Source organism: Nipponia nippon, unplaced genomic scaffold, assembly GCF_047370975.1.
Source record: "Nipponia nippon isolate SJK-2023a ecotype South Korea unplaced genomic scaffold, ASM4737097v1 scaffold_1, whole genome shotgun sequence".
In the NCBI taxonomy this organism is placed as follows: domain Eukaryota; kingdom Metazoa; phylum Chordata; class Aves; order Pelecaniformes; family Threskiornithidae; genus Nipponia; species Nipponia nippon.
The window spans coordinates 112,047,977-112,072,614 of NW_028262290.1; the positions used below are offsets into that span (position 1 = coordinate 112,047,977).

General features: G+C 40.4%; 1 protein-coding gene across 2 annotated transcripts in view; it reads left to right on the plus strand.

The window, feature by feature from the left end:
* Positions 1-24,638, plus strand: part of AMPH (amphiphysin) — a 122,805-nt gene that overhangs the window by 56,137 nt on the left and 42,030 nt on the right. For both annotated transcript variants that reach the window (XM_087767099.1, XM_087767092.1), the window contains exons 2-6: positions 1,659-1,739; positions 13,422-13,476; positions 20,219-20,313; positions 22,821-22,916; positions 24,223-24,330. In XM_087767099.1, the coding sequence (XP_087623225.1) occupies positions 1,659-1,739; positions 13,422-13,476; positions 20,219-20,313; positions 22,821-22,916; positions 24,223-24,330 (435 nt within the window). The remainder of the gene's footprint in view (positions 1-1,658; positions 1,740-13,421; positions 13,477-20,218; positions 20,314-22,820; positions 22,917-24,222; positions 24,331-24,638) is intronic.

Below are 24,638 nucleotides of genomic sequence, written 5' to 3' on the forward strand. Positions count from 1 at the left end.
ATTGCTCAGACTCCAATTAACTATTGGAGTTATTGCCTGCTACTTGTTCCTGTGAACATGGCTTGAATGTTTTGCTGCGGTCAGGAGGCTTACCTGGCAGCCACCTCTTTGAAAATTAAATGTTGGATTTTCAGAGAGCCGCTTGGTGTGGATCAAAGTTGTGCCGCAGTTGGGGGCAGACTGTTTGGCTCGTTGGTGACAAGGAGCAATGTGAAGGCCTGTGATGAGTGGAAATGTTAAATTAGATGATTCCTCTGTAAAACCATCTGTGATACTTTTTAATATTTTATGAAGAGATTGGCGCTGAGAGCATATGAGGTCTTTGAGAGTAGTCAGCAGGCTTAAAAGCAACCTAAAATGCCCAAATGAGCTGGGGCAATGAAAAGCTAAAACGCAGCTCTAGGCAGCAAAAGGCTAGTCTGTCTTTCTTTCCTCTCTGATGTCATTCATTCTGTCTTTCTGCTGTAAATACGTCAAAACTTCCTTGAAGTTCCACATGCCAGGTCCACAGGTAGCGTTGCATCACCTTCATGATCATCTTGACCCCCAGTTTCCCCTGTAGCAGCGCTCACCCCACCGTTGTGCAGCCTGGTTTTATGGTGTGGGGCTGGCTGGGGTTGGGAGAGGCAGGCAGGCAGAGAGAGAACGTGCCACGACTGTTTTCAGGAGAACAGGAGGGGGGATGTTTATGTGTTTATTCACAGTATCAGCTAATTGCTATTGTTTCAATTTTGTGGGGTTTTTTCCATTTGTTCTTGTGTTTTCCTGTGAAAATTGGAAGTTTGGACACTGTCATGGGAGAGCAATCCTAACATCACTGTGTGAGATGGTTCATCCACATACAGTACTCTATAGGTTGCTTGACAAGAAGCCTATTTGCAGCTACGTATAAGTCTTCAATATTAAAATGAATGGATAGTGCTGGGATTTAATAATAGAATGCATTTATTGTAGTTAAATACAGTGTAAAGTGTAGCTGTGTCAAATTACTTTTGAGATTGCTATCACACGAATAGCCATTATCGCTGTATATTTATTGTCTAGTGGATGACAATCCATTGCTGAATTAATGAGGGGAGCAAATATGAACACCAACAGAATTTTTAAATAAGCATCAGCTGTAACAGTTTCTCATGAAGCCTTACAGTTCTTTATTCTCACTCTTTGACTTGATGTTGAAAATCATGCAGATAAGGATAGTGTTAATACCATTTGATGTAATGAGCCATAAACAGACGAAAAACCTAATGAAATTTGATTTTTTTTTTTTTTTTTTTTGTCTTTCTCTGTCTGAACGGGAGGACAACTTGCAGTGCCAGCAAATTTCTCTCATTCTTCCTTGCTTTGAAACCCCGGGATTCTTTGCTAAAAGAAAAGTTGCTTCATTAAAAAAAAAACCACATACCCCTCCAAGGACTCCATGCTTTGAAGTGTATTTCCACATACACATGCACACACCATACTCCTGCTTTTATCCTTTTTTATTTTGACAAAATGGTTTCCTGTGTGAATTTCGGAAACAATAGAGCATGCAACACCCACAAAAATAAAATGCTATTTAAGTCTAACTGCAAGAACAGAAGTGTTGAAAGTAGCAGCATTTTTGTTTTGTGACATAAATATTAATGTATTCCTTTTTCTTTTTATTTTCAATATAGGTACTTCAAAAACTAGGAAAAGCAGATGAAACAAAAGACGAACAGTTTGAAGAATACGTTCAAAATTTCAAACGGCAAGAGGTCAGTTACTTTTTCAGTTTCTTTAATTATGTCTTAAGAAGAATGCAGTGTGTTTGAACTTGCTGATTTTGAAGATGATGTTACGGGGTAACTGGTAAAAAGATTTTTTTTGGGGGGGTATAAGATTTTGTTCTGCTATTTTCAAATGGAAAGAACAGTTGAATTTGTGCATGCAGAGGGCTAAGAAATGCGATCACAATAAAAGGACATATTGTAATCATATATAACACCATCATGCTCAAACTGCTTGGGACCAGTGGAGAGACGACACATTTTCAACAGCATAATTGAGAGCAGAACCCAACCCCGACTAAATACAGCTTTGTAGTTGCTGTCTTACAAAGAAGGGATGTATTTCCTTGGTTTCATTTTGTGCATAGTTTTCATCGGTGGTATATAATAATACCGTTTTTATACAAAGTGAATAGATGAATAGTTTCAGACTGCTGTGTGTTGTTACACTCCCTGTCGGTGCAGGGGGCTGTGGAGCAGCACTCAATTGCTCTTAGTGCTGTAAACACAAGACGTGAAAACGAAGGTGCCCTGAAGAGTTTATAATCTACTCCAAATGCAATCCTAAATTCTAACCTCTATTACTCCTTGTGTTGTTGGACAGACTTTTTGGCTCTGAGGTGATTAATTGTGATTAATTATATTGTCGCTTTCTAGTACAAATTAATTCCTGCTATGAGCTGCATTAATGCAACCGAGAAAATAATCTTGTTATGTAAGTACAAACTGAGGTATCTGTCGTCTTTGTGAGCTGTCATTTAGAGCTCATAGAGAAAGGCACTGGAGGGTGAGGGAACTACTCCCACGCGTTTTACACAATGTAAAAACTGGCTCATGTCAGTGTTTGCAATTTCTGCCCTGAATCAGTCCTATCTGCCACATGCACTTCTGTCCTTTCCATGTAAATGCAAACCCTGCATCCTGACTGCTGGGATGCTTATTAACTCTTTTGCATCTTATGGTCACTTAGCCTTTATTTTCCTCTCTCTGTGTAGAAGGGAGTGAGGTTTCGGGAGCCGCTGGCCTGTTGTGTAGATCTTTGCTCTTCCCCAAAGATGGCAATGATGGGAAGTAAAAGAACCTGTTTCTCTGAGGAGGGTGGTTCCTCCCTCCAGTTTCTTGAGGTCAGGAAGATGGTGGGATTTAATAGGCCTGAAGAAGCACTCAAAAGCTTTGAAACTCTGCAGAGTTGTTATATTTTCCCTTTGCTTCCCCTTCCTCTTTTCCAAGTATGCTGGGATATCAATGGAGCATTTCTTTCTTCTTGATTGTCCTTATGTTGCTGCTTATCCTTGCTGTCAATATCCCAGCTGTTTGCACAGCTAGTAACTGTGTTATTAGAAATAAGGTGCATCTGTAGGGTTCTGATTGGGTGCAGAAGCAGCAGCTGGAGCATCCCCATGAAGAAACAGTTTTGTGGGATATTTTTTTAGCTAAAAATTCCAAGTGAAATTAAAAAAGAGAGATGAAAGAGAAAAAAATCTTTTATGCAAAATTATCTCAAGTGTTTGTTTTTTCTGTCCTTTACCAAGAATCTTCCATAATGGTGATTTTCAGCTGAAAGTCTTGCTAAGGGCTAAGGAGGATCTTAGCATTTCTTCCTTTTTATTTCCTCCTCTTTTGATGTACAGAGAGACAGTAATAAGCAGTCAAGGACTCTGCAGGAACGACATGGTGCTAAATCCGGATGTGAATGTGACTTGTGGCCAGGGGAGGAATTGGGTAGGGAGGAGTAAGTGCAGAGGGATCTACTACAACTCTCTTGAGGGGGACATGCAGATTAGGCTAGGTCCACGGGCACGCCAAATGAGAGAGACTGTTATTTATTAAACTGATCACATGTGCTTACTGTGCTCTGCTGGGCTTGCTCTTAAGGAGTTCTGTTGTCCTTAGTTCTTCAAGTACAAGGGGAAAAAATGCTGCAAAAGCACTGTTTCTGCCATGTTCACCAATAACAAGCATATAAATGGCTTGAATTTTCTTAGTTTTGTCCATGCTTTGATCTACAACTTACTAGCAGTGCAAAGATACGAAGCATTACGATGTGGTTCTGAATGATCACTCTTACTGATTAATACCTTGCAGAACTGCTATCTTCTGTGAACTCAGGCAGCCATCTCTTCTTGGCTTGCTCACATTCAGTCCTGCTTTCAAGATTACCTCTGCAACTCTAGAGCCTTTCCTTTAGAAAAAGAAAGAATAAATTCTAGGTATTAAAGAATAAAAAGGCAGTCTGGGTGATTGATCCTTGTGCTGAGGTCAACTGAACTGTTGATGTGGGCCATTCAGGTGACTTGCAAGCAGAACCATCCCTGTTAGAGGCTGTGCCATCTTTTGCGGTTCCCTCCAGGATTATTTGTCTCCATGATGGTTGCTGACCTAACCAGGCCTTTCTATGGCAGAGGCAGTTTGAGAGAAGGTCCAAACTTTACTTTGTTTCTTACAGTCTCATTTAGCAGTGATTTGGCTGTTTCCTGGCCATCTCGTTTACCTACATTTGGTTTTGAGGAAGGCTGTCACTTCAGTTCTGTGTCTCTTTTAACAAATCTTTTAAGTTGTTTGTAGCAGCTGGTGCCACGTGGGCTCTGGCAATCCTGGTAAGCTGAAAGCTGTGAAAGTGGTCTATTTTTCTTGTTTCCGTGCCTTATAGAGCCTGCAACGCTTGGGATGTCAACTGGTCTTATGGATAGAATGATCTTTTTATGAATACTCTCCAAAGGCAATAAATGAGGACTCCCACTTCAGCTCAGGGAAAGGAAAGAGCTCATTACCCAGGAAACGGATAACTGAAAAACTGAAATCTTAACATGCTATTCCTTGCCTGAATAGCAGATTGGATGGTGGGTATGTACCAAACTCAGCAGAAGGCTCTGTGTAAGGATATGTCCAGCAGACCTATCTGTAGAAAAAGCTCATTTAGGCTCCCCAGCGATCTGTTCCCATCTCTTCCTGAATACAGCTGGGTAAGAGCCCCTTCTGCATGTGACAACCCAGAGTTGAATTACCCAGATGAATCACCATGGAGAAACTGAGTCATTCCATGTCTGGAGAGAACAGAGCAGGCTTTGCAGAGCCTCAGGACTTTCCCTATCAGAAGCTGCTGCAGCTGAAACGAACAGGGAAAAACATTTTGATTTTTAACAGTGAATACAGCTGTTATTCACCTTCCACTTAAGTTGTAAACTGGAAATTACCACTCTAAATCAAAACTTGTGGAACAAACAAAACATATATATAACACAGATATTCAGTGTATTGCAAGAAATTTCTTGAGGCTTAGACATTTCTCTTTGCACAGCTAATTGTGGATGTGCTCAACCTCTTAATCGACCTTGAAGTTCAGAGAGGGGGAAAAAGAGACAATTCCTGCGTATTTCTCCACTGTGAAAATATCATCAAGTCCATTGGGGTTTTACCTGAAATTTCATCTCTATTCTGTTGTTCAAGCAACTGTATCTTCCACTTTCTTTTTTTGACAGGAAGTAAAGTAGCAATTCTCTTATCCCCAAGTATATTTTAATGACTCACAGTGCTTGCTTCATTTTTGTAAGAGATCAATATTCATGTCTATGCATATTTACATCTCATTATTTTTCCATATGTAGTTATGAGACTTCTTTTATTTTACAGACTACAATTAAAATATATTTTAATGTTTAAAACCATTATGTATTGTATATGTACACACAGATATACCAATTGCTACTACAAAAGCCGCTGCCCATGCCATGTTGTCAGAATAAAGTAAAATGTCAAGTGCTGTTGTTCCTAGTTTATAGAATTAGCTGAAAATGAAGAGCCTTTTTTTACTGTTGTTGAGTGAGCAGAACCTGCTCTGTGGACTGCTTTACTTAATGTGTGCCTCACAGTAAGAGCTGCTTATCAGGTGTAATTGTTAGGGGTCCTGAAAAGTTTCAGCCTGGCTAGGTCTTCATTTCACACAAACATGCTTAGCTGCCTTACAGCTGTGGCATGACATTGACTTAAAGTTATTCTGTTGGACAATTAACATTCATTGAAGTGCTTTTTTTGCGTCAGAAGCACCACTGATTTCTTACAATTCATTAATGACCTAAGACACCAAAGATGAGATTCACCACCTATACATAGGCACCAAATGAGCTTCACGATGTCTCACCTGGCTCGCAGTGGTTTCTCCAAACAGAGGCATGTGGCTCTGCCTGCAGTCCTGTGTCATGCCTGCTGGCTCCCTCGTCCTCTTGAGCACCACATAGCATCTCCAGTGGCAACAGACACACGTTTTGGAAGCTGAACCCTGCCCTTGGAGGATCATCCAGTTCCAGATTGCAACACCTAAATGTGGGTGTCTGTGTTTGAGTTGGCTATTTCCAGATGCTTGTGCTGAACTGGTTAGTGTGGTCTGGAGGGCCAAGACAGAAACCCATCAGTCACCTGGGGGCATCTGTGGGCCTTAATGGCTCTGATCAGCCCCATCTGGGACCCCTAACCCTGCACATGGGCCTAGGAGTCCCATTTTAGCTCAGCCCTGGTCACGCAGTCCCTCCCTGAGCCATGTCATAGGCATGCAGGTCTGCATGCCTAGGGGACCCATGCTTCAGCTGCATCTCAGTTGTCTAAATGTTGGCATCTGCTGCCAGTTGTGATGCCCTAGTGTGTCCTCCCTAGCTTCCAAATGCTGTTCAACAAAGCTGGCAGGTCCCTTAGGACAGGTCGTGTTTGCCATTTGTGGATGTCTTGCAGGGCATCACAAAAGGCACTAGACAGTTCTGCTGAGTGAATGGTTTTGGCTTTGGAGTTTTATTAATTGCCCTCCTGACTCCACAGGTTTCGCTGAAGAAGTCTATATCAGCTCGAAGAGGAGGAGAGGCACCCAACTCATGTAGACAGTCATAGGCGTCTTAATCTGGAGTTGAATGAAGGACATAATGAAGAAGGGGAGCTTCAATACGTGTTGTAATCCCGTGAAATTCAGTGTGTTCTGCAACACCTTCTTTCCTCTGGGAATTATTAGGCATCCTACATATCTATGTGACCATCTTTAAACCTACCTTATGTCCTCCCCCTTAGACCAGTTATTTTACTGATCTTGTGCATGGGCTTCAGATGGAGAAAAGAATCCAGGCAATAAACAAAAAGTGTGAGCATTAAAATTACTTTGACTGGGACACACTGTTTTCCCTTAGCTGATACCCAGATTTTCTTGGTTGTCTGTGGAATCCCATACTAAACTGCAGGGGATTCTTCATACTTGTGATACTCCTTCGCTAAACAAAGTTGATGCAAATGCTGTCCCTGATAGATATCCTGAAGTAAGCCAGACACAGGAAAACAGAATCTAGACTGGTGGGAGAGAGTTTCTTTTCTGCACGCCAAGAAGTAGTTGCAAAGAGCATTCAGAAGAACTACATCTGACAGGCCATCTTTTCAGGGGCAGTCCCAAAGCGTACTTCAGATACTGGATGACCACTAAGCCAAATACAAGCAATACAATGTGTGAAGTATTCTGGGGGCTATGGGAGGGGGTTCTCTGCTGATTACCATTTCATCCTGAAGTGTATGTTTAATAATTATCTTACCTCTGAGGGACCATTTTTCTCAGGATTTGAAGAGACGTAGTGTGCTGTTAAATCTCATCTCAACCTCACTAATTTCCAGTCAGGCAGGATACCCAGGAAGGTGATGTTCTCTGTTTTATGCTACAAAATTGTCTCTGCAGGAACAGCCTGGATCCATTCCAACTAATTCCTCACTTCAAAGCAGAGAGCGCTGATCCGATGTTTTGCTTTTTTGATTCTACCTATTGGTTGCTCCAAATATAAAGTCTAAACTGTTGTCACACTGGGCTGGTTTTGATTGCCCCTTGGATATAAACTATTATGCCTCTGCAGCTTTAGTAACTGTGCTAATTGTTTTCTCCCGGGCAGAGCCAGTTGCATGATAAGTTATTTCTGACTGTTTTTAAAGCAGACTGGTATATGATTCTTCAGGAGTCGTTTGGGATAACTGGCCCTGGGCATAGCTGACATAGCCCAGCTCTGGGATTTAACACATGGACTGAACATGATCCAGTTCACAACAAACAGTTCTGGACAGTTTTCCACCCGACCTGTTAATACATGGCTTATATATGTTAGTTATGGGTATGCAGCTATAGGCATAAACAGAGGCCAAGTACCTGTTCAGAAAGTCTAGCTTGACATTTAATATGTATAGATTGCTTTTAGCCATAGACTTGTAGACTCTGTGCTTGTTGTCTTTGCACACCCCAAATTTTCATTAAAACCATTAGTCTGGGCCCTACTTTGAGGACATGAGTATGCTTGTAGGAAGATGTAATAGGTAATGAAGGTAGGATCCTAGCTTGGGGAGGGAGAGGTTTAGTTGTGAGGCAAGAAGGTTGGGATTTTTTTAAAGGAGGGTGCCAAGTATTTTCTATTCAGTCCTCATCTGAAACAGAGACCGTTGGTTCAGTAGAAGGGTTAGTTAGTTAAGCATCACTGCAGGCACACAGCTTTCTCACCTGATTACTGGGAGTTACTACTAACATGGGGCAGAAGCGCCCTGCTCTTACCTTTAGAGTTCATACTTTTTGGATTAGTCCAAATTGTCTGAGAAGCCCGTTTGATTTGATGCAGTTTACTTCAACTCATCACGTTACTTAATAACCAGAACGATGACATTCTTACTCTTGAGCCTTCTTAGTGGCTGGACCAGAAATTTGGTGCTCTCCTGGTAGGTACTGGGATGTCAAAAACGTCGGTGTTTCCAGAGAAGGCTGCAAACCTAACTTCTTTCAAGTGATGCACTAGACAATTCAAAACCCAAGTCTCTTACAGCTTGTAGAAAGAGAAAAGAAGAAATTTATTTCTTTAAGAAAAAGATTGCAAAATTTGGGAGACAGTTCTAGGAACTATAAGGAGACTGAGAAATGGTAAAATAGGGTACTCTGGTATGCAGGTATATTTCATACTGAATTATGGATTTGTTCCAGTAGCTTCTTATTTTGTTAAGCTTCAGTTAATGCAATAGTCCTTTGCATTCATACTTCTGAGTTCCCTAAAAGACCTACCACTAAATACTACCTACAGTGTTTGCAAACAGAGAGACAGTGCTGCTTTACATTGGGGCTGATAACTGCACATTACAATAAAGGATGTCTTCCAGGTAATACAGAAAATGCTTTCTTTTGAGCTATTTCCCTGATGTCTTAGTGATGGAACGACAAAATTCCAGTATTAGATCTGCATTAATAATTATCTGGTTTGCATTTCTATGAGGCAGGTTATTAATTAACCTATGCTGAGGATTCAGCATTGACAGTGCTCTTGACTCTCACTGAAGTGGAGTGATTTATTTGGTTTTGGTATCAAGCACATGCTGTGCTGACCTTTCCTATAAAGATGTATTGTGTTTACAGCCTGTGTGTGACATGACAGAAAAATCAAACTCTTCTGTCCTTCCTGGAAAGCTGTGAATAAATGATGCCTGGCAAATAGGTCATCCAATTCCAGCTTTCATGGAGGCAAGGTAGCCTTTAATTTGAGTGGAAGCAACGATTTTTCTAATGCATCAGGAAGCAAAAGCTGGTAAGACACAAACCATGTTCTTTATAGTTTCAGTCATTAAGTTTTTGTAGGTCTCGTCAGTCTTCCAGCCAACTGCGCTGTGGCTCTCTTTGTCTTAATTCCAGTGCTAAGACATGCTTAAATAATATTCTTTAAAAAGAAAACCAAAACTAACCATGCACAAGAATCAGTAGTATTGAAAAGGCTTAATGCTGCTGTAAAGGTGTGTAAGACCTGTGGCTGTAGATGACAAGATCCTGAAACACCGAGCCTCCTTATCTCACTGGGTGCATGTGTCTTTACGGGATACATAACACTGACCACGTAATAGGACCAGAGAGTATAAAAGGGGAGCTGACAGCAGCACTGACTGTATGCTACAGTGTTCAGAGTAACTAGTTGTTGTTCAGAACATCACTGTGGAGAGCTATGTCAATTTTCCTAGTGAGGGATGTTGTTTTGGGTTGGCAGCATGCGTCCCTTGCTCTTATGTGCAGTTTAGCAGGATTGCCTGATAGATTTCTGGAAATTTGTATGTTGAGTTTGACCAGGTGAGCTAAGAGTAGTGATTTCTGGTGCTGGAGTCCACTGAGAAAGTGTCCACTGTTATCAAACAACCTGATTGTGAGAAGTTTGCTATTAAGTATGCTGTTGAGATTTCTCTCTGAAGTTTTCTTGCATATTATGAAACTCTGACTCATTTTTCTGCCTCATGTAGAACAAATAAAAGAAATTATGAAATGATAAAGGAAGCATCAGTGCTCTCTTGGGAAATCTCATTTCAGAGGAGCACAGCATCTGCAAAATGACACCTACTTTTCATTCTCCTTCAAGAAGCTGCATCTCATTTAACAAAATTGATGGCCTTAATGAAGATACTTGGAGCAGTGGTTTCAGAGCCACCAGATGCTTTCATCTGATAAGACTAGAAAGGAGAAAAAGTGTATCAGTAAGCATCGAAAAGGGGGAATATTAAATATGTGGCAATCTTAAAAACAGCACTTTTTGAAACCACTGTGGTTTGCCATGGTTTGCAAGGTGTACGGAGCCAGAAATGCAGTATTTTCATCCCATGGATATTAATTCGTCTGTTAGGTGAAAGAAGTGTATCTACCTTCACTGACAGCGAGTTTACTATAGCAAAATGCATAGACCAGAGGCACATTTTGCATAATTCACAGGGCTGAGGACTTCTGATGTAAGTTTTTATTTCTGATGCTTTATAAAAAGGACTAATTCTGTTGCCATTGAATCGGAGAGATTTTCTCTCAAATTCAGTGGGAGCTGGCCCTTGGCCATGGGTGCTTTAATGTCACGTGTCATACGATGTTTGCTAATGAGGGAAAATTCATACGGTTCTATGCTGCTTAGCTATTTCAGTGGCTTGTGACCTGTTAATAACCTAGACTGAGGGAGATTCATGCTAAAATTATTCTTTTGAATGAATTGTCAGAATTCATAACAGCACATATGGCAAAATATTTGCATCATGCTTTACTGCTTTGACTTTTTCTTCTATGTTTTCCTGAGCAGCGGTTGCTGATGACTCATGGCGCTAACCAGCCACAACACATCTCATAGTGGTTTAGGGTACCAGTCATAAAACTACACAGCAGTACGGTTATAAACATGGTGTTTGAGCAATGCGTGTCCCTGACGTGCCATTCATGGTGTGCTAGTTAGTGACAAATGGCGCCTGTATGAGTAAATATAGGCCTTTTACTGGACATAAGGACAGCTAAGAGGGTTCTGAGCCTTCCAGCTGCAGTTTGCTGCTTCTGAAACATCAGAAATTCTTCAAAACTAAAAATTATTATTGTATGGGCACCTGTTCAGCTGGACCACGATGAAGAATTGAGTTGCTGTATCTACTTCCCATTTTCACGACAAACTAAGAGGCTATACTAGTGCTCAGGCCAAAGAAAACATGAATTGGAAAGGTAATTTCTATACCTTCATGTGGCTTCTCAGAGTACAAGGGATCCTCCCAGGAGGAGACTGGCATGCATGAAAGGGCAACTTCCCTCCTTTTTCTGCTCCATGTTTACCGATACTCCTCTTCAGAGCTTAGAGCAAGAAGTTCTGCCCCCGGGTTCAATCTCCTTTCCTCTGTGGCAGTGTTGTTCACTTAATGCCTTGCTCCGTGGAAAGCCGACAACTTCTGTCATCTCTCCACCTCCCATTCTAGCATGGAAAGAAGTAGAAAAAAGTCAGCTTCTGAAGTGTTAGGATGCTACCATGTTATGTAGGATGATAAAATGTGTTGTTCTGATGTGTTTGGGTGGTACTTTTTACTAAACAGTATGAAGATGTACATGTATATATTTTCTTAAGGGACACAACATCAAGCTACCACTACTTTCAGAACTTTCTATTGTGTTATAAGTAATTAAGGCTGAGGTTTAATCAACTGGTTACTCAACTGGTGCCTGTTTGTCTCCTGCTTTGATATGTAACTTTGGTCCTGAACCAAGAGGAGGATTTGCCTTTCCTTGGAGCATCAAATATAGTCCCAAACCAGAGACAGATTGGTGGTCTGAGTGCCTGCTGTGCTCTTGCTGTTGCTCAGCAGCTTCTCAGATAATCACCCTGGTGGGTCTATTCCTGTGCTCGGAATTTAGTTGATTAATGGATTTAGGTTCAAAAAGGAGTTTTGCTTCAGATCAAATTAGCGCAAGAGCAACCTTCTGTTCGTTGAGTCCATAAAGTGAATTCAGTCTGCCCACTCAGGCATTTTTACCTTCTAAATACTTCAATATTTCCAGGACCTTAAAACAGTTGTTCACTTCTTATGGTGCATTGCAATCATCTGGGGGCTTTTGATCCAGTTCTAAAAGCCTCCAGTTCCCTGCAGGGAGCTGGGAGAGGCAAGTGAGTTTGGTGGATGTAATCTGCAAGTGCGTGTACTGGGGAGGCAAGTGAGTGTTTTTTGAGAACGACCCTTTGGATTTAACGTGGCTGCAGGTACATGGATTCGAAGCTCCAGATGGTCCCTTTCAACCTGAATTTCTTATGATTCTCTGTGTCTGAATGCTGTGAACATCACTGCCGCTGATGGCAAATCCTTTACTGACATCAGACTTAAGTGGAATTACAACAGCTTATACCAGTTGAGACTCTGCCTTCTAAAGTGTTCACACATGCAGCCTTTTGGGGTCTAACTTCCACACAAAAAATATGAGAAAAACTCCAGAGCAGGCAGTCATATTTTGCAGCTGATTTTTCCATATGGTGTAGCTGTATGTGAGAAAATGTGACTACAAGCTGATATTCCTATAGTTTCCAACTGCTTAAATAAATAATTTGAAGAATATTGGGAACCGATAACTGTGGAGTGTTTCCAAAATCTTCAGGCTATTGAAGGTGTCCTGGACAACAGCTTTTTAGCAATAAAGTATGTGCTATAGTATAGCACAGATTTTATTGCAAATCCTAGGAGCTGCGAAGTCCAACTTGTGATACGGTCGGAGATAAAGTAGAGCAACCTGTTTTGTTTTATCTATTCTGAGTTTTTCAAAGGCTATTGGTATAAGATAAAGAAAGATCATTTTGACGTATTTGCCTAGGAAACTGTTGAGATTTCACAGCAGACTGTGAGATGCAGTAGTCGAGCTAAACAAAATAACTAATGCTATTGTTTTTAAGTAGTTATTTGCTTGCAAAATATTAAAATGTTAAAATACTTGGAAAAATGTTTGCAAAAGTAGCAAGCCATTTATGTAAATGCATGGATTTTCTGTAAGCCTAGACTGGCCTCATTTGAGTGGTTTCAAGTGGAGGTGATTATATTTCTTCGTGTTTCAGGTTAGGACATTGGCCAGGCTGACTTGAACTGGACCTTGGCCATAAAATATACCTGTCTTTCTTTGGCTGGAATTCTTCCCTGTGCAGATGACTGATAAAATAAACCCAGAAATTTTAGCCTAGAGAGTATACTATTCATAGCATCTTGGCCAGGCCGCCTTTTCTGTATGAACCTGTGCAACATGTGACACTATTCATCAAATAGCTCCTGAAATGGCTTTTTGTTGTTAAGTTTGACATACTGTATGCATGTTTTAAGGCATGAAATATAACTGAAATGTGGTTTTACTTCCTTGCTTTTTTTGTTTTTCTTTTCCAGGCAGAGGGTTCCAGGCTCCAGAGAGAACTGAGAGGATATTTAGCAGCCATCAAAGGTGATTTTTGAGTTTTACGTCATGTTTTCATAAAACAAACATTTTTTAAAAAATTGAGACAAGTAGACTTGTTTAAAGTATACAAAGACAAATACAAGCAATATTGCTTTTGTCATTAGTAGTGCACATTTCTGCTTTGGATCTGGCATAGGCTCTTTAGCCTATTGCTAGGGATTCTGCAACTTTGATGTCAACTCGTGTGTACAGTCTTGCATGCACGGCTCATCCTTGGCTGTCCTTTGTGTGCAGGACTGCTGCCCAGGTTCTCACGTTGCATGCATTTTGAGCACTCACAAAATCTACACATCTTGTTAATCGTCTTTGCAAATGCTAGAATATGAAATACCCCCTTCAAGGCAAGGATTTGCTTGACCTCCACGACTGGAACATTTCCAGGTATTACTAGTTGGATGACGATCTCCTCCCCCTAAAACCATGTTCCCTGCGATGACATGATTTCTCATGTATTTCTGCCTGCTTAATCCATTTTTTTTAAGTTTAAAAATCAAATGTGATCTCTTTCAATACTACATTGAAAATCCAAGTAGCAGAAGCTCACTGGTCAGCGCTTAAGTATCAGAAATTAATTAAACAGCTATTTAAATCCTACTGAACATTTGTAAATCCAGCACACTCAACTTAGCACCCTACACAGAATGTTCTCTTTCTCATGCTGCCTCTCTTTGAAGGAGTTGGAGGTCAGGTGCTAAAGGGAAGGGAATAAGAGTTGGTGACTGACAGAGAGACAGTAATAGCTTCTTGAGATAAATATAAATATATATATATGTGTGTGTGTGTGTGTGTGTGTGTATATGTGTATATATTTTTAACCTGGCTCCAGTCCAGGAAGGAAAATGTTACAAACCAGTATTAACATCCCTGGAAATCGCTGTGTCATAATAAAGCTTCAGCAGCTGTTGACAGGCAGGGAAGAAACCTCTTTGTGATGAGAATTGTAAAATGGGGAGCAAAGCAGGACCTTAATGTCTTTGACCATCTATTATTTGCTGGATGGGCTGGCCAAAGAAAATCCTATACCAGACAAGAGGTATTTTGCCTTGTAGGGATTTGAACAATGTCTTTTGTTCTTAGAAGAAATTTCAGCATTGGTCATTTTTTTGGAACCCATTGGATGCTGATTTTTACATTCTTATTTTTCAGTCATCCCTTCCCTACACCCATTATCAGGTGGATACTCAGAAGCAGCGTGATGAGGCTGTTTGTGGGCCAGATGGCTTTTCTGTCACGTAGGCTGACTGTTTACATGCTGCTTTGATTTCCGTGTTGGTGACAACAATCCTCCTCTCCATGTTTCATTTTCTTTCTCTCCTTCTCTCTCTTCTTTTCATAGTACTTTGTGCATCCACTTCATGGTCCTTTTGCTGGTTTATTGTCTAGTGGGCTACTCTTTGCACCAAGTTTGTTTTTTTTTTTAACTTGGCGTGAAATTTTTCATTGTGCAACTTTTGCCTTTTTAGCCATGCTTTTCTTCTGTTCAGCATCTCTCTCTTGTTGCAGCCTGTAAGTCCGTATTTGAAAATAATTTGGACTGACTTTCTTACTGAGAATGAAAAGTGTTTGCTAACACCTCAGTATCTTCATGTGTTAAAAAAGACCCAGTCATAAGCAGCTCACAAAAGCCTTGAAAATGTTATTCTGCAAAGCCAACAAGCCACCAGTGGGCATCCTTGGCACACGTGTTGGCACACCTTCATGCTGTGGAGTGGGAGGACAGCCCAAGACAGTAGTCCACAAACACAGCTCTGGCTGGGGCTTCTCCAAAGCTGACTAGCTCAGCAGTGGCAAAGGCCCTTCCAGATTTTGAGTAGCAGAAGCAAATCCAGCAACTGCTACAGCCTCTTTGTTGCTATTCTGTGAAGGACTGCCATCGTTAAAACATTTTGGGGTGGCTATACACAAAAGCATGGGAACCCCTGAATTTAGGCACTAGAGTGGGATTTCCGCATCTAGAAGATCTGAGCCTTGGAGGCATGCTGTCATCAGGGGCTCATTTTGCAGGGAAAAATGTCGGTCATATCATTGGAAAATAATGCACTTGACATCCTTGTACTCTTACAGGTGTGAGAAAAGCAGTTAATTATAAAGGGTTTCAGGAATTGGCAAGATAGCTAACTTTAACTAAAAGCATTTTATGAAGCTGGTATGTTGTGAACTCTAGTAATAAGTTTCGTTTTGCTGCATGACTTTTGAGTGACTGGATATTGGAAGTCAGAAGTACAAGATAAGGGCATGATTTAAGCAAGGAATGGTCAATTGAACCTTATGACCCTCTATCCCTTCATTTCAATACACTTGACAGTTTGAGGTTTAGTATCACACATTCTTAAAAGAGTTTTTGCTGTATTCAGACTCCTCTCACTCAGAGGTGCTTCTCAGTCTTAGCTGGATTGTGATCTTTACTGCTAGTTACTCAAGGACTCGGAGGAACCATGTAATGAAGCTGTTGAGCTTGTGAATGGCTTTTATGTGCTGTTTTATTTCACCTGCATGACAGTTTAACGTCCGCTATGTATCAGTAGTGTTTGTACTGACGAGACTGTGTACTATTCCCCACAGCTATAATCATCTCATGCCTCAATCTTCTGTCTCTTCCAGTCTCCTTGGCAACGTGTTTCTGGGTTCTCTACTTCATGATTTATTTTTTTAAGCTTTTGAGAGCTGTAGATGACTTGAACAGTTTTATGGGCCAATTGTTAAAGAAACCCTAATCAGCCTCCTATTCTCTACCCTGAGCTCTTCGCAAGCACCAGTGCAGAGGGGGGGGATACAGACCTGGATCTGCATGCAGGTGGCAAGGTGGCAGAGGTGAAAAGGAATCCTGCATCATGGAAAAGAAGCACCATGCTTTTCAAGTGACTTAACATAGTGAGAAATAATAACCGGTCTACAGCAAGGGAAGGGGAGGTTTTGGAGGTCTCTAAGCAGTTTTGCTGCCTAGTTGTCAGTCTGTGGCTGACAGAACTGCACATATGATTCTATGATATCCTCCAGACACACAAATCTTAGAATCAATCATGTAATTTTTAGAAGCAATAAAACTATTCATCATCTTTCTGTAAAATTTAGTAATGAATTATGAAATGATTGAATAGTTCCAGTGGAAACTCTAATGGATAACTAGCAATATCAGATACAACTCTTATGGCAGGATAGGTCATTTCCCTGGAGAACCTCACATGAAGCTCTCTTCCCCACTCAAATAATTAAATATCAAGAGCCAGACCAAGGTGCCTCGCTCCATCAGGAAAATGGAATTTTCTCCATGATTCAGTCTAGATTTACCTGCCAGGGAGTGAGGAAACCCCACAGTATATGGGTCCTACAGGTGACATGGAGTCCCAGGCCAGTCTCAATCTCCATGGGAGCTTGAGTACATTGGAATTGTGATGGCAAAGAGTCACCTACCCTCTGCTGTCTCTAGGGCACTGTAATGGGAGCATCTCTGCACCACCAACCCCAGGATCCCTACGACATGGGGGCCTCTAGGAGTCCTTTGGGTCCAGAGACAGGGGCTCTTTCCCAAAGAAAGAGGGATGATTTCGTGCAAGACCCTCAGACTTCAGTAACTGGATTATTTAGCATCATTTTTCCCTAGTGATTCAATTATTTTGACATTTGTAGTTATTAAATAAGTGACCCAATTACCAAGAAGAAGCGGTACTAAATGAAACAACTCATATTCAATATAAATGTCTAACTGTTCATCAGTAAAAATTCTTTTCACATTTCTTAGTACTTTAATGACTTGTTTTAAACAATTCATCTTTCTCAGTGATAGCAGTTAAAAACAGCAGAGACAGCCTGCAGTCTATGGCTGACACTAATCCTCTTAACTTTAGTGCTGAATAATGCATAAAAGTTATCAGTGCATAAGAAATAATTCTATGTGAAAACCAGCCAAATAAGAAATCATTGGACATTTTAAGTTTATGCCCACAGGCATGAAAAAGAATGGGAGGCCACCAGATTGGTATTTACCTATGCACTTATTTGGGGTATTGCAGTAAAGCTAGTATAGATGCGGTACTAGGGGAGTAGGACGGATGATCTTGGTCTGTGGAAATTTCAGACTGAAGCTCCTGACGGAGGAAGCCAAGTACAGTAATGCCCACTTGCCTCATGCTGCAGCTGGATTTGATTGATGTTTTTTACAGGAATGTGGTAGAACGAAGGATTACCAGATTCTCAGAACTGAAACAAGTGTAAAAGTTGGTGCAACTTTGATATGACTCAAGCGTGGGATATCGTGTCTTTTACTTAATCTCTTAAGCAGATATATGCCTGAGTCCTGTAGTATCTGAAAAAGAAAGTCTGCGTAGGAAAAGGTGCTCTACCCAAGCCTGGTCTGTGACTGAGCTGAATGCAAGCTGCAGCAGGGATTAGCGAGCAGCTGTGCTAGAACCTATGTGGGAGATTTAGCACGCAGCGTGCTTAAGGGCAGAAGTTCAGGTATCAGAAAGGATCAAGTGTGAGCAGGGATGCGCAAGCCTTCCTGATCTGTGCATTCGCTGTGAGTGGACAGAAGCAGCCTTCTTAAGCACGGCGATACTGTGCTGGTTTTGCCTTACCTCCTGAGTTGATTAATTTGCAGTGGCATTAAAGATTTTAAATGAGTCCTGCCTGGAAAAATATGTGAAGTTTATCTGTTATTTTACTGTAATCTGGCATATTCTAGGCAAAAAAAGCCCCGTCACTGAGGAACTCTTTCTTGGCTAATGGTACATCATCCTAAGCATTAACCACAAAGGAGAGAGTCTTCAGTTCTTGTGGTATACCAGTTCTCTGAGCTGAGCTGTCACTAAAAAGCACCCCCAAGACAATCCCTGAAGAGATAAATTATTCTATTTTGACACAGCACCTTTGGATTTAAGGGTGAAAGCTTGTGCCCTCTGAATACCAGGGTTTCCTTTGTACTTGTTTTCCCCTTTTCCCACACCATTCTTTCCCTTGAACCCAAGGTCTGAGGACAGCCATCTACTTTCAGCTTTTTCAGTATCTTTTTTCCTATCATACCCATTCCATAGACGACTGTTTTCATATTACAAAGTGTGCATTATTGCATTTATTTTCCTGTCATATCTCAAGTGTGTGTTTTGGAGTGCGTGGTGGAATACCTACTGACTAGGTCAAGTCTGCTCTTCTAGACGTTCAAGTTTCAAGTGAATTCTCTTCCACTCCTCAACATTTCTTTGTGCAGAGAACAGAAATATCAATGTTATTCCTAAATTCAGCCACTGAGCAGTTAAATCTGAAGATCACGCTAGCGGTATTTTCAAGACAGCACAGATGTGCTGCAGCAAACAGACTTTGGCTGGAGAAAAAATGTGTTTTTAAAAAAAAAAGTTAATGCTAGGTAAAAAAATTAGCAGTGTTGTTCAGATTTTGCAAAGAAGTTGAAATAAAGTTGTCATTTTGAAATCACTGATTCTGAACTGACTCTTAGCATGTTAGGTGAGATCAGTTTTGTTTCACCTGATTCAGAACCATATTCAACATCTAATGTATTTGTGCTGCATCAAAATGGAAAGGCAAATGCTGGTGCCTTCTCTGAAGGCAGTAATTTATTCACTAGGGTCAAACTGATCTCACTGAAGATAGATTTAGGCTCTTTCTTGTAATATCGTTGAAGCTACTTTAAGTTTAAGCCAGCTCCTCTGTGTGTTAGAGAGTGATAACCATAAGTAGTCCCTGATCTTGTTTCACCTGTGGTAGTGAGCTCCAAAGGTGACTGATGCAGCTTGGCTCAGCGCACTTCTCTGTAGATACCACCCTGCTGCACGTGTAAATAAGCACTGGGCTCCACATGTTCTCAGCCTACTGGGTGAGCATACAAGGTAATCATTCTTCGTAAAACCAGGTCCGTTATGGCACTCCCCCCAGGTTCAGGCATCTCTTTTCCCTAAACTTATGGACACTGCCTCAGCTCTTGCCAGTCCTTTGCTTCATTATTTGCATACCTTTAGGTCACCATTGTTATTAGGGGCATAAGATTAACAAGCTTCTTTTTCTTAGCCACTTACTTTACATGTGAAAGCTTCTGAGACTTAAATATCTTTCAAAACAAGCAAAGGGAGAAATCCTGAGATACATTCTTCCTGTGTGCGACCTCCCCCATTCTGGGCAGTACTTTTGGTTAGTGCAGACCCCTTCTAGCTTTTCTCCTAAGTCCATTTTTACAGCCAGCAATTCCCATAAATCTCTGCCATTTTAACTGTGCCACCCTGGAGATGCCTCCTCTTCCACACAGGTGGGCATGGTACTCATTATGGACAAGGTAAGAAACTGTTCTGTAGGGTGGAAGAGCTGAGAATAACCAAAGGCAGGTTTCTATTTGATTGCCTTCTCAGTGATAGTCTTTCAGTTAGGTATTATTGTTCTGTTGTTTCACTTAGGTATTATTGTTCTATCTTTAATGGCAGGACTACCCTCCAAGTTGTTATTCATGTTCAGATATGTTTAGTTCAGAGTAGAAAATGGAATCCCTAATCTGATCGAAACCTTTTTCTGCATATAAATATGGGTTAACCCTTCTGTGAGGGACATTTCTCATTAACCTGGGGGAACTGGGTGAAAATAAAGGTTTTGTTTCAGCTCTTGAAAACAATATTCTAAACATGCCAGAGGGAATAGTATAGTGTGTACATGTGGGTCAAAATAAACATATTTAGCAACTGTTTCTTGTAGTTTGCAGTTATATGTTCCTCCTTCTGTGTAATTACAGGGATGCAAGATGCCTCAAAGAAGCTTACAGAGTCTCTTCATGAAGTGTATGAGCCAGATTGGTACGGACGAGAAGATGTGAAAATGATTGGAGAGGTAAGATGTGTGGAAAGAAGAAAAAAGTATTTTGGCTCTAAATGGATTAATCTGAGCTGTTGAGGAGAAGCGTGCATCTGAAATTTCCCTTAATTCTTCGTTGCGTGTTAAATCCTGTTTTCTGAGCATAGAAATTATTGGTCTTGTGAAAGGCACCTCCTGCTGACCAGATGCCGCATTTGCAATGTCTCTTTTATGAATTACCTGATATAAGCTCCCACTGAGGTCAACATCAGTGTGAGTGAGCAGAATTGGTCCTGATAGCAACCGATTGACAAGTTGGTACAAGGTATCTTACACAGAGTTTTGCAGTTGGGATTCTCAATTCAATTGAATGTTGAAAATTATCAAATCTGCTTATCCTTGTGTGCTGTGTAACAACTGTGAGCCAGTGGCACTAAACGGGATATCTGATGGGACACTCGCCCCTCTCTGACAAGAATCTGGAATTAAGGGGCAAATTAGGCTGCAGGGCACTATTCATTTTAGCCTTTTTAGCTTCCTCCAGTGATTAGAGAAGAACAGGCTTTTCTAGAGGACACTGCAGGAATTTGACTTGAGGTGCTCTGAATTGCCTGCTTAAACAGCCTTAATTCTGGGGGAAGTCTGTCAGCAAATGTACTGGTGGTGACAAAAAAGTGCAAACTGTTATCAGTGCAGCTTTTAACCACCTGGCATTCAGTTTGCAAGGCCTCCTGGATAATATCATTAACAAGAAACTGGAAGACAGAGCAGTCTTCCCAAATCTGTGCAATAATTGCTTTTCTTCTCCGTGGCTGCCTTCCTCTACCCTTCCCTTGCGGCTGAAGGCATGACGTGTTTTTGATTTTAAAAGCACCCAACTTCCAAACTGTGTAAGTTAAGATACCATACCATATGTATTGTTTTAGGTTAAACAGCTGGAAGATCTCTTGCTGCATCTTGCTGTAGCACCTCATCTTGTATCTGTAGAATATTAGATTTTACACTTAGAAATTTGTAATTGTGTGTGAAAGGACCAAAATTTGGCTCTTAATCTCTATTAGATACAGGGATGAATGTTAGATGTGTCTTCTTAATAAGACTCATGTGGGCAATATTACAAAATCTCTGCTCCTGATTTTTTTCCCTATATAATCACAAATGTAGATTTATGCATCCCTCAACATAGAGTAAAACAGAATGATATATTTGTGCAGTCCAGGATATAAGTGATCATTCCAAAAGGGATCCACCTAAATTATCTTATTCGGCCTGGTAGGAAAGACGATAGCTTAAAGGACTCTTCAGCAATGTTTTTTGAGCCCATTAGCTTTCAGAAAACCTCCATGATTTTAATTTGTCCAAAACATATATCGCCAAGATAAAGAGGCAAATGCACAAGACTGGCAGTTGCTTGCTATGATCTAATGCTGTGCTGCTCTATAGACCTCTGTGATTAAATATTGTGTTAATAAATGAGGTGTTTCTTTTAAGCATGATTAATAGATTATAATAATTCATTAGGGACCCTGTTAGGGTAGGAAATGAATGAACTGAATGCTGGCATCACACAGCATTTATAATATGCCCTATAGTAGCTCATGGTAAAACAAACACTAGGGAATAGCTTTCCCGACTTGCCGGTGAGGATAACAGCCCTGCAAAGCAGTGCTCGTCCCCTTTAGCCTCCCTCCCATCAAAGGAGGGAGTTCTGTGATTTTTGAAATGTGCAAAGAAAAGGGGGATCAGGGTGAGGGTCCTTGTCACATCAGCTGCATTAACGTGTTCTTAAAAAATGGAAAACTAGAAGGGGTGTATCTTGGTGGCTACCCCAGAGCTGCAAAGGGGACTGGGGAAAAGCACTGTAGCTTCTGGGGGGATTTTGTTTATTTTGCCTGCTGATGTTGGCATGTTTCATATCTGGCATCCCAGTTCTCTAGCAGTGCGAGGTAGAGTTCTTATTCGTGCATCGGCCATTTCATCCAGTGTACCTTAATGGCATAAAAAGTATGGGATGGAAAGACCTTTCTTACGGTGGGTCTCCACAGCTTTTATTTTAAAAATGGCCAAGCAAAACTAAGGTTACAAATCCTTGTAATTGATGGGAAACCCACTTTATTTTTTCCTTTATTTTATCTATTTTTAGTTGTACTTCTTTTCTCTGTAAGGAAGGTTCATCATCACCAGACATACTTAGGTGTAAGAACTAGGGCAGCTTCAGATTCTGCATTGTTGACCCTCAGGAACCTGAAACCCTGAGGAAGGCCTTGAATCCATGATATCCTTATTTTCACATAGCAGTTACTATTTGAAAGAATGAAAACACAAACTAGTTATTAAGCTAAATCTTCTTTTGTTGTGAATTAAAACTTGCAATGTCAAGGTATTCCTTTTCATTTACCTTATAAGTGCTCTCTAATTTATTGGCATAAAGAACATTTTAAAACTTCAGAAAGATTAATCTTTACTAATTACATTTGTATTTCTCCTAGGTTTGGAGTGGCATTAAACTGCTAAGTGCATTATTCTCTTTTCTACCCTTACAGAAATGTGACGAACTTTGGGAAGACTTCCATCAAAAACTGGTGGATGGGTCATTGTTAACCTTGGATACATATCTAGGACAATTTCCTGATATCAAAGTACAGTAATGATTTCCTATAAAGGACAATTAGTAAAATTACTGTTGAGTCATAAAATAAATAGAAAATGAGATTACAAGCAAAGAAAAATAAAAAAAGGGGGGGAGGTGGAAGTCATTCTCTTCTGCAATGTAAAAGATGTTGTTCTGTAAGTAAATCCCTGACATTAGGCTGTGCTGATTTTCCAAGTGAACGAAAGTATTTTTTATGCAGTAGTACTTGGAAGTAAATTAGCCTTTGTAGATAAAACTTTTATATTTTTTCCTGCTCCTATTTATTTGGTATGAGATAATTCTCGCCGAATTCAACAGGGTTAAGTTCTTCAGCTGTTAAAATGCCAGACAAATTACAACATGAAAACCAGGTCTTTTGTTATTGGCTAGATGCACCTGTGGGAATCTAAATATCTTTCTCTTAACTAAGCCATGGTTACTGTCTTTTAATTAGCTATAAAAAGATTTTGTAATACACATCAGGAGAGACTGTTATGCAGATTCTAGCCTCTCCCAGGTGCCTGTCCAGTGTACAGTCCAGGGAGATGGTTGCTAAATTAAATGTGTGGGGATAAAGAATCATTACAGGTGAGAGGTAGATACTTTTATATTTGAATGTGACTTTATGGACATTGCTGTAAATTTTTTGTGATGGTTTATAATTGAGTTAGGTATCATGCAGTCATCCCCTTTGTCATTTATATTGGGGACTAAAGAAAAAATAATAAAAAAATCGCAACATTGCTGACGTTCAGTCTCAAACTTGCTTGTAAATCAAACTGTCAGTATATATCAAAGGACTTTTGTTTAGTTTTAAAAGAATTATTAGCAGGTAAATTAGAATTCCTGTTGTATGTTGAACTCCAGGTCTCTGAGTTACGTGTCAGAGCAACTGTACTGAAAAGTATATTTTAAGCATTTTTCCAACTCTAGAAAAAAATTACATTAATTATTTATTAAATTTGTACACTATATATAAGGGAAGAAGATGGTGTTACCATGAGTTTAATAGGTCCACTTATTCTGGAGAATGAGACAAGACTTATATAACACTGATATCTCACTTCTAAGGCCTGTAAGCCCTACACCCACAAAAACCCTTCCAAACCATCTGTAAATGGATTCCTTATTTAAAATAAGGTGATTAGTTTCTCTCTTTTACCATGTCCGTGTTCCTGCATGATATAGTAATTCAGATATGAACAGCAGAGATGTAAGAATAAAAATATGTCAAAAACATAAATGACAACATAGCTAAAATCACTTTTTAAAAAGTGCTATTTGTGCTGCCTTTCATTTCTACCCCTGTACAGACTCGCATTGCAAAACGAAGCAGAAAGCTAGTGGACTACGACAGTGCGAGGCATCATCTAGAAGCCCTGCAGAGCTCAAAAAGAAAAGACGAAGGCAGAATTACCAAGGTAGCACAATCAGAAGGACGCTGGCAGAAGACTTAGGAAGCTCAGGTGGCATTTATTTCGGTGCAGAGACAGAGCACAAAGTTCCCCTTCTTTTTCCTCTGTCAGAAATGGAAATAATGATACCCTTAAGCATAAATGTGTATTGAGTATTTTGGTGCATGTGGAGGGCACACTCAGCCTCTTTCAGGAATGAGTCCCATTTGAGCCCTAACTTTCTCTCTTCATGAGACTGAGGGGGACAGCAAATCCTGTGTTGGCCTGCATGGTGTGGGACTGAGTCACATCCTTTGTTAATACAAATTGTAAAA